Source organism: Peromyscus eremicus, chromosome 1 (assembly GCF_949786415.1).
Source record: "Peromyscus eremicus chromosome 1, PerEre_H2_v1, whole genome shotgun sequence".
Lineage (NCBI taxonomy): Eukaryota > Metazoa > Chordata > Mammalia > Rodentia > Cricetidae > Peromyscus > Peromyscus eremicus.
Window position 1 is genome coordinate 178325588 of NC_081416.1, and position 18417 is coordinate 178344004.

Below are 18417 nucleotides of genomic sequence, written 5' to 3' on the forward strand. Positions count from 1 at the left end.
ATGAAGCTCAGACCATCTCCTCTTCTTAAGACCTAGTGACTCTCCAGAGCAATTGACTGAGAACAAAAGAGGTTTTTACATATCAAGGTGTTAGGTGGAACAACATTCCTGAGGAGGCAGAGAACCACGTGCCCAGGGAAAGAAAGAGCAGGCATTTTCTGTAGAAAGGGACAGAACGGCACTGGGAGACAAAAGAGAGAAAGACAGAGGTTCCATATAGGGTAAGCATATCTTGGGTAGAGTTTTCTGAGTGCCAGGAGTAGAGAGTAATGGAAAAAGAAAATGAGGAAATGGAGGACGAAGATGAGGCTGGAAGCATAGGAGTTTAGTCATTAGCAGGACTATGAGCTAGGGAACTGGACAGAACTGAAGCTATGTAGACAGGATTTCATCCCAGAGAAATAAAGTAGATGGACAAAGAGCTTGGTATGTCTAGAGTTATTCCTGTTTTGAATGCCTGATGTGTAAAAACCTCTTTTGTTCTGGTCTACAGAGTGAGTTCCAGGACAGCCAGGACTACAACAGAGAAACCCTTCTGTGAATAAAAAAACATAAGAGAAATGGATGGAAATAAATTATCAGCTTATTTCTCAAGTCTTAGGAGCTATTATGGAATGGCTCAGGGCTAAATAAACTTCCAAGTCAAGAGATTCATTGACACTTTTTCTAAAATACTCCATATTCTAATTGTCATAGATTGGTTGGGTTTTTTTGTGTGTTATGAGTATTTTGCCAGCATATATATATTTGCACGACATATGTGCCTCGTACACACAGAGATCAGAAGAAGATGTCAGATTCCTTGGAACTAGAGTTATATACATCTGTAAGCCACTATGTAAGTACTGGAAACCAAATCTGCATCTTCTGAAAGAACAGGAAGTACCCTTAAACACTGAATTCTCTAACCATGAAGGTATAGCCACATTCATTCCTAATATAAAGAATATAATTATGCCTATGAACAGAGACATGTGACACAAGATTTTATAATGTCTGCACAGACTTCTGCCCATTCATCCCTTCCCAGACTGAAGGGCAGGACCTCCTGCAGAGGCCTGTGATGTGAGACAGTGGTGGCCTTGGATTTGTGCCTGGTATGCACTGGACTTGACCCACAGTTGAGTGGTTTCCAGGGACAGCAAGTAGATTCTGCGATAACAAATGAAAATGAGACATGTGTGGGTAAAGCCTAACAACAAGCAAGCCTCATGATGCATAAAAGGAAGAAAGAAAGAAAGAAAGAAAGAAAGAAAGAAAGAAAGAAAGAAAGAAAGAAAGAAAGAAAGAAAGAAAGACAGAGAGAGAGGAAGGAAAGAAGGAAGGAAGGAAGGAAGGAAGGAAGGAAGGAAGGAAGGAAGGAAGGAAGAAAGGAAGGAAGGAAGAAAAAGAAAGAAAGAAAGAAAATATAGAACAGAAGCTAAGCATATACTAAGATGTGTCAGTCCATCACTGACCTATCTACCAAACATTAAGAGCCTCCTATTTATGGGAAATGCATCACACAAATCAGGAGTAGCTGAAGCTTTCCTATGACCAGCAGAGAGATGGAGACTTGAAGAGGAATTTGTTGGACTTCATCACCAGAGTACATCTGCAAAATAGTACACTTGAATATTTCCATTATATCACCAAAGCCTGCATAAGATTGATGGCAGGTGTATCAGTCAGTGATATAACAGGCATGTGCATAGACAGACAGACAGACAGACAGACAGACTTCCAAGTACAAGCAGTTGTAAGTCTCCTGATGGGGCCTGAGACCCCAACTTGTCCTCTGTAAGAGCAAAATGTGCTCTTTGTTGCTGAGTCATCTTTCCAATCCTGACACTTTTTGTTTTAAATAGGCTAACATAAAGGTGAGGTCAAAATGTGAGGGTAGCTAAGGTGTGGCTCAGTTGGTAGAGGGCTTGTGCAGCATGCACATGGTCCTGGATTTGGATCACAGCAGCATATGATCCAGAGGTGATGGACCATACATTCAGGAGATGGAGGCAGATTCGTCAGAATTTCAAAATAATCCTGATGTACAGAGTGGGAGGCCAGCCTCATCCACAGAAACCTGTCTCAAAAAAGTTAAATACGTCAGGGTCCATGCGTGGTTGTGCAAGCGGTTAATCTCAGCACTTGGGAGACAGGCAAGTAGATCTCTATGAGTTATTAACCTGGCTTACATAGTGAATTCCAGGCTGGCTAGCACTGCAGTGAGATCCTGTCTCAAAAAGAAAAACCCTGGGAGGCAGAGGCAGGTGGATCTCTGTGAGTTTGAGGCCAGCCTGGTCTCCAAAGTGAGTTCCAGGAAAGGCACAAAGCTACACAACAAAACAAAACACCTAAAGAAAAACAAGTATTAGAACCTTCAAGAACTATGGGACATGATCAAGAGGCCAAACCTATGAATCCAGAGAACAGAAGGAAGACATAAAATAAAGTCTAAGGGAGAGTGGAGAGATTGCTCAACAGTTAAAGAGGACGTGCTTTTCTTGCAGAGGTTTGGGACCCTTATCACAGATTTTTTTTCTTTTCTTTTCTTTTTTTTTTTTTTTGCTGAACTTTCTGGAGCGAATTCTGACTACATCTTCATCACACAATGATGTTCTTATAAAATGTTTACCTAAACACACACACACACACACACACACACACACACACACACGTACATGCAATGATATATGTTGTTGCAAAACATTCAGCATTTTATGTTCATCCTGAAAGATAAGACACAATAGAGAGGGCTAGGAGAGGTTTCAATGATTAAGAGCATTTGCTATTCTTGCAGAGACCAAAGTTTGGTACCTAGCATTCATGTCAAGTGGCTCACCACCACACATAACTCCTCAGGAATTCAACTCTGTCTTCTGGTCTCTGTGGGCACGGGAACACATGTGATGGGTTAGAACAGGCATACACAGAGAGAGAGAGAAAGAAGGTAGAGAGAGAAATAAAGATGAATCTTAAAAATGATATAATAGATTGATGAGGTAGCAGAGCAAGGTCAGCCCCCTTGAACACGTATAGGTCCCAAGGTAAACTGAGAATAAGATACTGGAAGGACATTATCCAGCTCCTTCTTATCCCAAAGTCCCAGTGTGCAACCTATAATAGCCTCTCCACTGATACTTGGGTATAAGCATATATCCCGTGTCAAACCCACTGTGATTTCCCTAAGCTTTTTGATGACTGTATATACACATGCAAAGGAGACACACTTGTGGTACTGTGGGTGTTATGAAATCCTTGAGGTAGATTTTCAGATAGAAAAAAGATATTGCTGCAAGCCAAGTGGTGAAGAGAGGTGGGACTAATATCAATATAATCTGCAAGAAACTTGTAGTTAAAATTATAAGAAAGTCTTAAGTCAATATCCCATCAAAACAGTATTTAAGATGTTTTAGTGCTTTGGGAATTAGGGGGCTTGGAAGATAGCTCGTGGGTAAGAACACTGGCTGTGCCAGTATGGGGAAATGGGTTCAAATCCCCAACACCAATTTAAATGATACAGGAGTAGTTGTATACATCTCTAACCCTAGGACTGTGAGTGGGTGGAGATAGATTTGCTAAAGCTTGCCAGCTGCTATCTTGGCTCCAAGTTCAGTGACGGAGAGATTCCATCTCAAGGGCATAAGGCAGAGAGTGATCAAACAGGGCATCTGATGTCCTCCTCATAAGTGTGCACAGCTGACAAACTTGTGCATTCAGAACACACACACACACACACACACACACACACACACACACACACACACACTGTACACCAAGTGTGGTCACAAAATGAAAGCTAAGTGTGGTGGTACATTCATGTACTCCCAGCACTGAAGAGGATAAATGAAGAGATACTGATTTCAGGCAATCTAGGACTACACAGAGATCTTCTCTCAGTCAAAACAAGTAAAGTGCAGAGTACTCACTCGGCTGTTGATTTAATATTACTGAAAATGAAGACAATATGAAAGAAGAACTAGAACAGATGTTGTTGGTTTAAAAATAAATGTAGAAAACGTTTATGAAGTGTGAGAAAGTATTTGTAACAAAAGAAAAATGTTGGGGACCGATTCCGGACAGCAGTGTCCTTACTTTATCAAACCTTACAAAAGCAGGAAGTTCCTGGCCTAACCTCGGGCTGTACAACTTCCTGGAGTACCTGCTAATCAGCCAGCTGCAGGGGCCTGGGACCAAAGTGACCTCACCCTCCCTTAGGAATTTTCCATTCTTCTCTCCGTGCTTCCCCTGCTCCCCCACCCTGCCTGAAGCCCTGTTTATAAGCCTCAACACCCAGTCAATAAACGAGACCTCGATGCAACTCAGACTGACTCTGTCTTCCTTTACGCGCCTGGTCTCCTTTCTCTCTCGCCCCCATTGATCTTTCAGGAGGTGCCTCCTCGGGTCTCATCAAATAACCTGGCCCGCGGGACCGGGCAGAAAAACATGAGCTGGGCAGTGGTGGCTCACGCCTTTAATCCCAGCACTCGGGAGGCAGAGGCAGGTGGATCTTTGTGAGTTTGAGGCCAGCCTGGTCTACAGAGTGAGATCCAGGAAAGGTACAAAGCTACACAGAGAAACCCTGTCTCAACACCCCCCCCCTGAAAAAAACATGCAAGTAAAACCAACATAGTTGGAATTAAGCCACACCAAAAGGCTTAAAAATCTATTAATAAACACTATTGATATTTTAAGGCAAAGAATATATTTGCAATTACACAGATGAATAAATTAATATACAGTAGAAGCATCCTAATACCTAATACACACACACACACACACACACACACACACACACACACACACACACAAAATGTCCCTACTATTGGCCAGTGAGGTCTCATAAACCCCAAATATTACAGACCATTGTCAATGTTCTTGGTTATCCTCTAGAACCTGAAACTTGACAGTAAGACTCTATTGCTGAAGACATTTGACTCATAGAACATGAAGAAATCAAGGTAGTACTCACCTGGATGCTTCATCCCTACTAGCTAGATTTCAGTGCTAGAAAGTGTTATAAATACTACCAGAGGACCAAAGTAGTCATTAATTACCCTGTTGCAAACCCTACAAGCTACGATAAAGATTGGCCTGTAAAGGCGTGCCCACTGGTGCAATAGTGGCATGAACATCATGGAAGTAATCAACTACTTTGATCGGATTTAAGTCCCACTCCACAAGGTGAAACCCATACCTGTCATAATTGTGAGGTCAAGAGCCTATGGCAACACAAGTCCTAGGCCCTAGAGAAAAACCTTGTGCTATTATTCTGCTAAATGGGCATAACATTAAACTAACGTCCATTGTTATACCCATAGATTAATATATCTCTCAACCCTCATATGAGAAGCTTCTGTACACAGGAGATGTGAATTACAGAGACCCACAACTCATCCAAGATGCAGAGAACAAAAGACTGCAGAATGTTTATTCCTCAGTGGAGCATCTATACCAGAGCCCCTCCTCACAAGGGGTCACTGTGGAGGAGGGGGCATTAAGGTGAATGGCAATAAGGAAAGTCTGGACACAAGAGGGAAGCTGCACAAATGAACTTATAACAGTTGTGGCATCATTCACAAGACCTGTGCAAGCTCAAGCCAGACCAAATCCCAACAAGGACAGGGAAGGTGAATACAAAATCTCACCCCTAGCTAAGGAGCAACCAAAAAATGATAGCTTCTGGGATAGGGAGAGTAATTTCTTTTCTTTAGAGTATAGCGCCTAGTAAGTCAATCAAGCTCTACTGGAAGGCCACATATCCAAGAATATACAAGTAGCAAAAAGGGAACTTGACGGATTTTTTAAGGTGTGGTATCTGGGAGTAGTTGGGGTAAAAGTGAATATGATGCAAACACATTGCATGAAATTCCCCAAGAACTAATTCACAAAAGAATATGTGTAAGGTATTTGAAATTTTCAAATATCAAGATTAAGGAAGAGTATGAAAATCAAATCAGTGTACTAAAAGGAAAGAACTCAATCTTTTAATATCCATCTTTTCTCTTTTGAAATTTGTTATCCAGATGAAAATAGCCAAAAAATTTGTAAGCATTTAAAACTTTATACTAGATGCTACAAATTGAGACTAATTGGAATCAATTTTCAAAACGAACCATAAAAGGGATAAGAGAGATGGTTCAGCAGTTGAGAGCTATTTATGTTCAGGGAACACAAACTTGACTCCCAGCACTAGCACAGGGTAGCTTATAACTTCTCATATCTCCAACTCCAGGGGATCTGAGGCCCTTTTCTGGACTCTACAGACACTGCACTCATTTGCATATACCCACACACAGACAAACATATACTCATAATAAAAAAAATTAAAAATCAGGAATGAAAATGAGTATATTTTTAAAGTAAATATTCTGTAAGGAATTTAAAACAAAAATAACTGCTCATGTCACCCACAGTTTGAACCCATTCACCAGCTTTACAATTCCATTAAATAGTCATACTTTTTTTTTTATTTGTCCTAATTGCTTAACCCAGCACTTTTCAACACCTTCCTTTATAGACTCATAGATTCTTTCCAGAATTCTTTCTTATGCACTCTAAACACCTAAACACAACAAAATCTGGAAGTTTCACATGTCTTCCTAAACACGGTATCTTTCAGGTGCTTTTCCCACAGCCAGAAAGAGGTTAACACAATTATATGTAAACAATATATAACTTGTATGTATCTTCATCAAATCCAAAATAATAGATGTCTCCTAATTGCCCAAACTTATAATTTTCCTTCCATGACAATATTTAAAATTTCCCTGATTTGTTACACTACGACTACCCAGTGATGATAATTAATTACTTTAGATGTAAGTTAATAATGTAAATGTATAGCTTTATGAGAAGATCCATGTGGGCAGGGACATTACTGGTCCTATTTGCCCTGGTTGACTTCACAAAATTCTACTATGTAATAGCTAACTAAATGTTAGCAATGATTGAAGTGACTTCACAAAAGAAAGTAAAGAGAGCCCGAGCACTTGAACTAATCAGAAAGACACTTGGTCTTCAGGCAACAGCCAAATCACAACCTAGAGATTCTGGTGTCACTGATAATGATCACAAAGGGACTTAATGCTGGGACACATGTACTCAAAAACACAGAGCTGTTCATCATCCAGTAACCGGTTTTTACAGTTAAGGTTGTCCAGATGGTCAAAGCATTATAGATTGAATAAAAGGCAAAGAAGGAGGTCACCAAAATCAGGATAGTGAGTGTGGCTCTGGCTTCATGGTTTTGTCTAGACTTGGAGAGGGCTTGGTTGTGAATGTATTGTACTTGCTTCTTGTGTCTGTGCAGTAAAATGACCATGGAGATGCTGGCCCACATTATGAAAGCCAGACCCAAAAAGTCAGGGGAATAATATAGGAGGACTGTATACAGTGGGTTATAGTGATCTGGCATTTCCCAGAAACAATATCTATAATTACTTTCTAAACTGAGATTCTGCCTACCCCGTGGGCTACTCACTAGAACAGGAATGAATGAATTTAATACAATATGTAAGATCCAGCACAAGAAACAGCAAAAGACAATGAACTTTAGAGATCTAATCTTGACCTCCATCCAACTCCAAATACCAGGGTTGAGCTTAATGAGCTGGAATCCATTCAGGAGGCAGATGGTGTTCAAGGAAACAGCCATGCCCACTCTGCACCAGTAAATGGCTAGTTTACATCTGACATCATCCAGGAAATCTTTCCATCCAAAGGCCACTATTGTTTGAGGTATCCCTTTGAAGAAAAGGACCAAGGAGTTGGCAAATGCTAATTGGCTGAGAATTAGATCTGTGGATCTCAATTTATGTCCAATGAAGAAAGAGATGTTGTAAAAGCAAAGGAGGGAGGAATTTCCAAGGATCCCAACTCCAGTCTGAAGGAGGAAGATAATTCCCATCTCCAATTTTCCAGCACCCATTGCAATGACATTGAGAGGGTTGTTGATTTTAACTGAAGTCAGAGGACTCGGTGGGGGAAAGAACAAAAATAAATGTTTTACATCACGGTAAAGAAACTTTCACTCTGTTTATCCCAGATTATATATCCTCATTTTAGGTAAGTGTTAATAGCATTCTATGCTTACTTATGCAAAAGCAATCAACAGAAGAACAGCACTGGAAATATCACAGCATCTAAATACCAACATTGGATAAATAGATGAATGCACAACTATCCAGCAGACCAATATAGCAGTGGAGATGAGGAAAGACCTCTGGGTATTGATTCAGTCAGTGATATTCCAAAGTTTTTCCAATAGGACTGAGGAATTCAGAAATGTCTTAGCCAATGAAGAATTTTGATTACTTATGGATTTATGGGTGTTTAGCTTGCAAGAAAGGCTGGATGGATGCACAGAGGTGCCTTCTCCTGAAATGAGTCCTGATGGAATATAAAGATGCATACAGCTGAAACATAGGTCCACTGCTCCAAGTCACTGTGGGCTAAACCCATTACTGTTCGGTGTCCAGGCCACCTCTTCTTTTAGATTACCACACAAGCTGTAACTTCTCCAACTCTAGCAGCTTCAGACTTTCAAAATACCATATTTGTTATATTCTTAGATGGTCTTTAACTTTCACCATGTGTTAAGATAATTTACTAAACTTAGCAGATTTTGTCTACTTCTTAATTGACTTCACTCATGATACTTTTTCAATGCTCCAACAATTTCCATGTTTGAGTTATTTATTAGTTTTCATTAATGCACACACTACACTATGGAAGAATATACTTTGTGGAGTTTCCTCCAATCTATATTTTAAGTGAAAATCCATTATTCACAGAATCAAAATATGTTACTTTTTAGGAAAATAGAAGAATATGCACTTAGCACCAGAAACTTGACTATTTAGAAGGACCATGGTGAAAATGTAGGAAATCTCCTTATATCACAGTTTTGGCTTGACTCAGGTTTAAGCATTATAGATTGCTTAAGTCATGTTAAAATTAAATTAAAAATTTTAAAGCTATAAGGCCAAAAGTAAAATAAAACAAAATAAGGTCATGTTTTGGCCTGAAAACCTATTCAGAAAAAGATAAATTCTTCAAGGAGGACAGTAAAACTACAGATAGGCACTGGTATGCTTGTATAATTGCTGTGGGATGGTCTGTATGTCAAGTGTGTTGCTGATTGGTCAGTAAATAAATCACTGATTGGCCATTGGCTAGGCAGGAAGTATAGGTGGGACAAGGAGAAGAATTCTGGGAAGTGGAAGGCTGAGAGAGGAGACACTGCCAGCCGCCACCATGACAAGCCACATGTGAAGATCCCGGTAAGCCACGAGCCACGTGGCAAGGTATAGATTTATGGAAATGGATTAATTTAAGCTGTAAGAACAGTTAGCAAGAAGCCTTTCACGGCCATACAGTTTGTAAGCAATATAAGTCTCTGTGTTTACTTGGTCGGGTCTGAGTGGTTGTGGGACTGGCAGGTGGGAGAGATTTGTCCTGACTGTGGGCCAGGCAGGAAAGCTCTGTGTGTGTGCTGCTATCTCTCTCTCTCTCCCTCTATCTATCTATCTATCTATCTATCTCTTTCTGAAGGAGAATTTGAATAATATCAGGAGATAGCATCAACATGAGCATCTCTCATCTGCTATTATAATATACTCTTATAAATATTAGTATTCAGAAAACTAGCTAATGTTTTCCTGGGATATGTCTGTGTGTCTGTCGTATTTATTACAACTGGTTGTATTCCATCCATATAAATATATGGATATATTTATAAATAATAAACATTTCAATCAAATGGCTAAGGAATATATACAAAGCAAAAATTTATGCAAAGGCATCTTAATATTTTTCTTGTGATCTTATTTTTGCCAAATCTACCATTACTGATTAATTTGAAAAGATTACTGAAATCTTACAAAGTAACACCAGCATAAAGCTATCTTGATGGAAATAAAAGCAAGATTCTAAACTATTAACACATGAACATCAAAAATAGAGACTAGCAAAGACAAACTATAGACCAACATATATTTTCAATACAAATATGAATTTAACATAATTATCATTTAAATAGTAGCATTTCTAAAATTTCTCAAATAATTATAAAACAAACAATACATGAAAATTACAAGAATAAAATTAAGACATAAGTAGAGTTATTTATTTTGACAGAAAAAATAGAGAAGTTATAGAAATATCTATAGCAAATCACATGTACATATATAAGGATATGTTTATTATTATAATTCATCAGTTTATTTGGATATTATTTATTCAGTATATGGTATTAGGACCATTATTTTAATAAAACAGAGGTAAGTTTTGCCCACACAATTAGAACCAAATAACACTGAATATACAATGTAAAAGATAAGCTGGGCGGTGGTGGCACACGCCTTTAATCCCAGCACTCGGGAGGCAGAGCCAGGTGGATCTCTGTGAGTTTGAGGCCAGCTTGGTCTACAGAGCAAGATCCAGGACAGGTAACTACTCAAAAAACAAAACAAAAAAAACAATACAATGTAAAAGGTGTCAAATATCCTAAGTGAAAAACATGGAAATCTCAGCACTCAGGACACAGAGGCAGGAGGATCTCTGTGAGTTTGAGACCAGCTTGGTCTACAGAGAGAGTTACAGCACAGCCAGAGTTACATAAAGAGAGAGAACCGGTCTCAAAAAAAAAAAAAAAAAGAGAATTATCTTCATTTTAAATTGAGAGAAAGCATCACTATACAGAGTCCAAATCAGAGTTCTAGTTATGTGATAATGAAAGAGTTCTATATGGAGAAGTTGTACAGATTATAATTGAACCTCTAATTTTAACCTAGATAAACCATTTAAGAGGGAGCATTCTATCATATCATTAGCAATAGTATTCATTATGGCAATGTAAGCAGCCCCAAAACACGTCCATAAGAGTTTACACGGTGTACCTGTTGAGTGTCTTTCTCTCCTCCTTACTACCTATCCAACTAGCTGTGTCTCAGAAGTTAATGGCTTTTGTTTCTAATTTCAGAGAACAAAGTTTAATAATACCCAAATTAGCTTTCCTGAGACGAACAGCTCCTAAATATATGTCATTCCCCTGGTGTGAGGAGCTACTTACCAGATTTCAGTTTGCACTCGGGACTGGGGAAAGCCTGTGTGGAGTGTGTGGAAAGAGGCACACAGCCTCAGATAAAGGTTTAGAGTCAGTGACCTCAAGTCGCTTCTGATGAGTAATTATCATGTCACCTGTAAGCACTGTAACAGTGTCTGCAAGAGGAGAGAAAATGATCTCAAAAACCCTTTGGGGTTGCACAAAGCACTGAACACTATTAAAAGTTCTTAATACAATATCCATCAAGAGTGGCAGAAACTTACTGGGGAGAACTGACTTGGAGATAAACAGTCAGAATCCCAATGGAATGGGAAAAGGAGCCTGAAATCTAATGAGTAAGAGAAAGACCCTAATCAGATACTGCTGTGGGATGGTCTGTATATCAAGTGTGTTGCTGATTGGTCAATAAATAAATCACTGATTGGCCAGTGGCCAGGCAGGAAGTATAGGCGGGACAAGGAGGAGAATAAAGCTGGGAAGTGGAAGGCTGAGTCAGAGAGACACTGCCAGCCGCCACGATGACAAACAGCATGTGAAGATGCTGGTAAGCCACGAGCCACGTGGAAAGGTATAGATTTATGGAAATGGATTAATTTAAGCTATAAGAACAGTTAGCAAGAAGCCTGCCATGGCCATACAGTTTGTAACCAATATAAGCCTCTGTGTTTACTTGGTCAGGTCTGAGTGGCTGTGGGACTGGCGGGTGACAGAGATTTGTCCTGACTGTGGGCCAGGCAGGAAAACTCTAGCTACAAGATCCCAAAGGGAACTTCTCACTTGATGTGAAGGCATCCTTTCCCAACATGTGTTTGAGGAAATGGCAGTAGCTTTCCTGATGCAGCTTTCTTGCAAGACAGAGTGGATTTTACTCAGCCTCCATAGGCACCAAGCCCATATGCTGTGCACAGGCATACATTCATAAAACCCCCATACACATAAAATGAAAAGAAAAGAACAAAAAAGCAGGCTGAGCAAGCCATGAGGAAGAAACCAGTCAACAGCATTCCCCCATGGCTTCTGCTTCAGTTCCTTCTGCCTTTACTTCCTGCCCTGGCATCATTTCTTACTGGACTACAACTGTAATCTGAAATAAACCCTTTTCTCAAGTTGCTTTTGGTCATTCATGGTGTTTTATCACAGCAATGAAAACCCTAACTTAGGTAAGGACCAACATCAGTGTGAGTTCGATAACCCTGACTTGCAGACATGAGAGTTTGGGTGGTCCTTTGGGATGCCAGCATCATTGCTTGTTACACTCTTGCTTTTCCAGAGGTTCACGTTAATGCAAAGACATCCACCAACCATGAAGAGGTAAGTGAAGGGTGCTTCAGGAGCCAAGCTTTTTCATTCTTAGTGTGCCCCAACTCCTTGTTGGATTTCCATAGAAGGTGATCATGGGATATAAGTAAGGTCCCTGAGTCCACAGTAGGGATGATATGGAAAGATTCCATTGATGGCACTGGTATAAGATTTGAAGGTATTAAGGTTCCAATGATGAACATTAGGGTATGTCTGCAAGTGAGACTGATTGGGAATGCTCAGAAAGCCTTAGCTATCTACTATGTCTGGAAGTTCTGGAAAGCAGGGGTTAGGACTTGAACAGTAACCTGAGCAGCTGGACCTTGTATACTGAGGTGGAAACAGAACTAGAGCTTCAATACAATGCACACAATTGAGAGAGAGAGAGAGAGAGAGAGAGAGAGAGAGAGAGAGAGAGAGAGAGAGAGAGTATGTGAACATGGCCTCCACAGCCAGAGCGCATAGCTGTAACCCAACACAGTCATATTTGGAAAGCATGATCTAGAGGACCCCATGTGATTTTTCTAATTGAGAGAATGTTCTTTGTCAAATGTCAAGCTTGGATGGACTCCATCTATCTATGTGACCTCTGTTGCTGAGTGCTGAAAGCAGGGATCCAAAGGACCTTGAGGAGAGACTGGGTGCCAGTGGTCCCAGGACCTGGTACCCTCTGAGGTAGGGAGCTAAATTGTAGTGGTTATCTTGGGAATGGCCAGAATCCCAGGGGAAAGGGCTTTTTACAAACTCAACACTTCCTGTTATTGCAGGGTTATATGGCTTTTGAGGATATGACTGTTTACTTCTTGGAAGAAGAATGGACAGTTTCATTCCAAGAGGCAATTTCTGAACTGCAATGTGATGCTAGAGAACTTTGTACTTTCAAGCTTTTTGGGTAAAAGATTCCCACCCTGGTAGAGAATCCATGACTACTTATCTTTTCAGTGGAAGCAACTAGTATGGGCTTTCATGTCTCCTCTCTTTCCATTTGGTTTTGTATTACATGGTACCTATGGAATCACTCAAGTAGGATTATGGGAAAACTCCTTCATGCCTGAACTGAGAATCATGATTCACGCAGTGTGGACAGGTAGTTGGATGGTGGAACTGGGTGATGTGTGAATTGTGGAATAGGTTGAAATGAAGATTATCTATTGAATATAATGTTTTGGTACCAAGACAAAGGCTCTTGACAGATGTCTGTCTTCTCTGTTGCCTATTTGTTCTCTCCATTTTTTTTTTTTTTTTGTCTCTACTAGAAGTTATCCATGTGTGTTTGGCCTAGACCCGTAAAGCGCTGTGGGCAGTGGCTTACCTGCATTGTGTTGTTATCTGTGTATCATTTCCCTCATTCGTCTTAGCATAAAGTTTCCTCTGTTTTTGTATATTTCTGGGACTGAGTCTCACTCTGTAGCTCTGACAGTCATCCTAGAAATCTCCATATTCGCCAGGCTGACCTCCAACTCACAGAAATCTGCCCACTTCTGCCTTCAAAGTATGCCATCATGGAAGGCTGGATGTAGGTTCTTTTATGTTTGTTTGTTTGTTTTGTTTTGTTTTGTTTGTTTGTTTCTCTCTGTAGCCCTGCCTGTCCTGGAACTCACTCTGTAGACCAGGCTGTCTCAAACTCAGCAAACTCAGAGATCCGCCTTCCTCTGACTCTCAACTGTTGGGACTAAAGGCATGCACCACCATGCCCAGTTGAATGTAGGTTCTTAAGTCAGCAAGGTTTGTGGGCCTAGATATACCATTGTATACTGTGTTCTGTGTCTCCAGCAGCTGATCTCTACAGAAAGCTTTCTACTAAGGAGTGTGTTTGAGTCCCTGAGAGCCCCCCTTGTGTTGCACACCATGCTTGTATTGTTGGTACCCATGTCACCCGTGGACCAATGATCTTGACAGTCTCAGCACTGTACTTGGCCCTTCCCACCTTTAATAGCTCCTGTGTGCTGCCATCACTTTCGTTCTCATTATTCTCCTTATTATCGGCTGTCTGTCTCTCCATGGTCTACGTACACTCATCAGATGTCCCTATGTTCAGGTTGTTGGACTGGAGCTAACACTGAAAAAAAATCATTTTGAGCAGATTATTTCTACAGAAAGAGAACTCAGTGCAACATGCATGGGCAGCTGAGAGGTGGCTGGGACCCTCTATATAATGAGGAATACCCAATTATGAAAAGCAGCAACCATATGTCTGAGAAGAGTTTCCAGCTCAGGAAGGATGGCATGGACTTCCAGACTAGCTCAGATTTTATCAGGCATCAGGTGACTCACAGTAGTGGGAAGCCACCCAGGAGCATTGAGAGTGGAGAGGTCTTTCCCATTGGGAACAAGAGCTGTAAGTGTGACCATGGCTAAATCTTTAGTAAATCGTTACTTGTGCAACTCTGGAGAATACACACTGGAAGAATGCATTTAAAGGCAGTGGGTATGGTCAACTATTTAAAGGCCTTACATAAAGGTTTTTTAGATGTAGTGCCTGGAAGAAACCCTTTAGCCAAATGCCGATTGTATTCAACATAGCAGAGTCCATATGAGGAAGGAAAAGAGTCTTCTGTGCAGTTAATGTAGAATAATTTCCAGGCAAAACTTCATACTTGATTGGCACTATATAATGTACATTGGATTATGGTCTTAAAAGTGTGGGGAATTTGAGAAATCATTTAGCTGAAAGTCCAAATAGTACACTGAAGTGTTTGGTGCCTTATCCAGGGCACACAGTAGGAAACTTTGAAGACTTAGGTCAAGGTAGCATTTGTGTACATCTGGCTGCAGGGTATGTGAGAGGGTATGGATGATAGTTTGGGATTGCCATGTCATGATTTTCTTTTTCTCACAGGCTTAATATTTCATGGGATCTTAGTGGTAGAGAGACACTAACCAATCATGAACCGATTAGTAGAAGATGCCCCAGAGTTCATCCATATGATTCTCATTTAAGTGATCTCTAGGCTGTAGTGCCTGGAACTCTGCTTACTCTTCTTCTTGTCCTTCCATCTTATCACCATGGAAGGTGATCACAGAATGTAACATTCCTCAGTCCCTTATATGAAAAGGTTCCCATGTATGGCAAGGAGGTATTAAAGTTCCCATGATCAGCATTAGGGAATACCTAGAAATGAGATTGGATTGGGAATGCTCAAAAAACCTTAGATGTCCTTTATGTCTAGAAATAGTGGGAGGCAGCAGTTTGGAATAGAATTGTACCTGAGGAGTTGGGCTGGAATACTAAGATGGAAATGGAGGTGCACTGTGATGTCATGTGTATGATGAGAGGGAGTGTACACAGATGGCCTTCGGGCCCATCTATTAGGTGTACAATGCAGAACAATGACCCAAGTCTGCTCATATTTGGGAGGTGTGATATGAAAGACCTTATGTGAATTATCTGGTAGAAAGAAGGGACTTCTCATGTCAGTCATCAATCTTGGATGAATTCCATCTGTCCACATTTATTTTTTAATTGAGTAGTGAATACAGTGGTCACTGGGACATTGAAGAAAGACTGGATATCAAAGGCTCAAGAGTCCACTACCCTGTACGGTAGCAAGCTAAACAAAAGTGGATAGCTCGTGGTTGGCGAGAGGTCTAAAGAAAAAGGATTTTTATGAACCCAACTCTCCTTTATCGGACAGGGCTTTGTGGCCTTTAAGGATGTGGCTGTCTGCTTCTCAAGGGACGAGCAGACACTGCTGGATGACTCTCAGAGGCTTCTATACCACAGTGTGATGTTGGAGACCTTTGAATTCTTGGCCTCTTTGGGTAAGGACCTTCCACTCTATCAGAGCTTTCTGGGCTGGGCTGGGCTCTTCTCACTGCCTAGGGCAGATCTATAAAAGCTAGCTAGCATGGTTTCAAATCAAGAAACCATTGACTAACGCTTTGGTGCAGCACATTAAGGAACATGAACTGTTTCCACTACAGCTGCCCAGTGGCTTGCTTGTCATTTCTGTTCTTTTCAAACCTAGGATATCCTTCCATTACCTGCTGTCTTTCATGTATTCCGCTGCAGCACTGTGCAACAGAGACTTTCCTTCATTATGTTGTCAACTATGCACTAACTTCCTGAGTAGTACTTTAATGCAAGTTTTTTAGTTGTCATGTTTTATGGACCTAGACACAGCCATCTGCACTGTGTGTATCTCAAGCAACTGAGATCTGCAGAAAGCCATTTGTCCATGAGTGTTTGAGGGTACTGTCTACTCCCTCTGGGACATGCCACCCTTGTGTTGTTGCTGTCTGTGAAGCCCCTGGACCTATTATCTTCCCGTATCCTGTGAGTTGGTGGGACCTTCCCAAGGCTATTTAGGTCCCTTATGATCTACCAGTAATCCCAGGCTCTTTGCTACTGGTTACCATCTGTCACTCGAAAGTCTACATGCCCTTTATCATCATTTCTCTGTGCTCAGGTCGTTGGAGCAGAATAGAGGATGAAAAGTCACATGATGAGCAGGGCATTTCCACAGAAGGAGCGCTTAGGGCCACCATGCTCCAGCAGCAACAGCTGAGACATGAGAAACCCTTAGGAAGAGAAGAGGGCAGGATCCCAGCTGTAAACAGTGGCAGAAGCCACTTATCAGAAATGATATCAAAGAACAAAGGTGATGCCATGCACTTCCAGACCAGCTCGGATCTTCTCTGGTATCAAGTGACTCATGATGCTGGGGGACCACTCAGGAGCCCTGAGAATGGAGAGACCCTTCACCCTGGAAACTACAAATGCAGTGACCATCGATCATTACTCAATACTTGTTCTGCACCAAATAATACACACTGGAAGAAAGCCTTTTAAGTGCCATGAAAGTCCTTCAGCTGAAAAATGCATCTCATCCAACACTTCAGAGTTCACATCAGTGAAGAGCCTTTTAACTGTAGTGAACGTGGGAAACCCTTTAGATGAAAGGCTGATCTCTTTCAAGACTTTCGTGTTCACACTGGAGAAAAGTGTTTCAAGTGCACTGAATGTGGGAAGCCTTTCAGGCTTACCTCTCCCTTGTTGTGCATCAGAGAGTTCACACCAGAGAAAGGCCTTTGAAGTTCAGTGAATGTGGGAAAGTGTTTACCCAGAAAGCCCATCTCATTCAACACCTTTGGGATCACTCTGGCGAAAAGTGTTTCACATGCAGCAAATGCAGAAAGGCCTTCAGATGTAACCACTCCCTTGTTGAGCACCAGAGAGTTCACACTGGAGAAAGGCCTTTTAAATGCAGGGATTGGGGGAATTGTGTAGGTACTGAGCCAGCCTTACAGCTCATTATAAAATTCACAATGGAGAAAAGCCCTACAAGTGTAACAAACGTGGGAAATTTTTAGGCAAAGATTCAACTTTTTTTATCATTAACAGGTACATGCTGGAGAAAGACCTTTTCAGTGTAGCAAATGTCAAAAGTGTTTTAGAAACAACACTAAACTTGTGAACCACCAAAAAGTTCATACCAGACCTAAGCCTTTTAAGTGCAATGAATGTGGAAGACTCTTCACCATGCATTACAGTCTCCTTAAACATGAGAGAGTTAGTTCACACTGCAGCAAGACATCATGAGTGCAAAGAATGTGGCAAGGTTTGCCAATACAGTTCTGGTCTTTCTAAGCATCAGAAGAGTCACACCTGGCAAATGACATAGGAGTGCAATGAATGTGGACAGTCCCTTAGTATTAACCCTAAATAAACACCAGAATATTCACTGGATGAATTCACAGGACAGGTCACCATGTGGAATGCACCATGACAATGCTGATTCTGGGAAAGCCTCAGTGGGCTCTCTGCTCTGACAGTCATCATAAACACAACCAGATTGGTGTATGGATGCCCCAGAAAAGCTTTGGCCATTCACCAATCTTCTTCAGCCTTGCGGGGGTCAACATGACTTTGAGCAGATGCTCTGAGAGTCCTTTGTGAGGGACCCAGCAATCAAATGCACCTCATACAGGCACACTGGACCAGCATGAGGTTTGTTACCATCCTGCTCTTCACAAGAAGATGCTAATTGCCAGGGAATGCAAGGAGAGGAAGCCCTAGGATTTTGACTACACAAGTGTGGAGTGCAATGTCCATGTTTATGAGTTTAAAT

General features: G+C 41.1%; 2 protein-coding genes across 2 annotated transcripts in view; one reads left to right on the forward strand and one right to left on the reverse strand.

The window, feature by feature from the left end:
- Positions 1-17659, forward strand: part of LOC131902402 (zinc finger protein 418-like) — a gene marked incomplete at its 5' end in the record, with an annotated part of 30516 nt that extends 12857 nt beyond the window's left edge. Inside the window, 2 exon segments of the mRNA XM_059253400.1 lie at positions 17191-17334; positions 17337-17659. Of these exon segments, the coding sequence (XP_059109383.1) occupies positions 17191-17334; positions 17337-17659 (467 nt within the window).
- On the reverse strand, positions 7016-7909 carry LOC131895442 (vomeronasal type-1 receptor 1). Its single transcript, XM_059245830.1, has one exon. The coding sequence runs from the start codon at positions 7907-7909 to the stop codon at positions 7016-7018; it is 894 nt and encodes a 297-aa protein (XP_059101813.1).
- Positions 17660-18417: the final 758 nt, after the last annotated feature.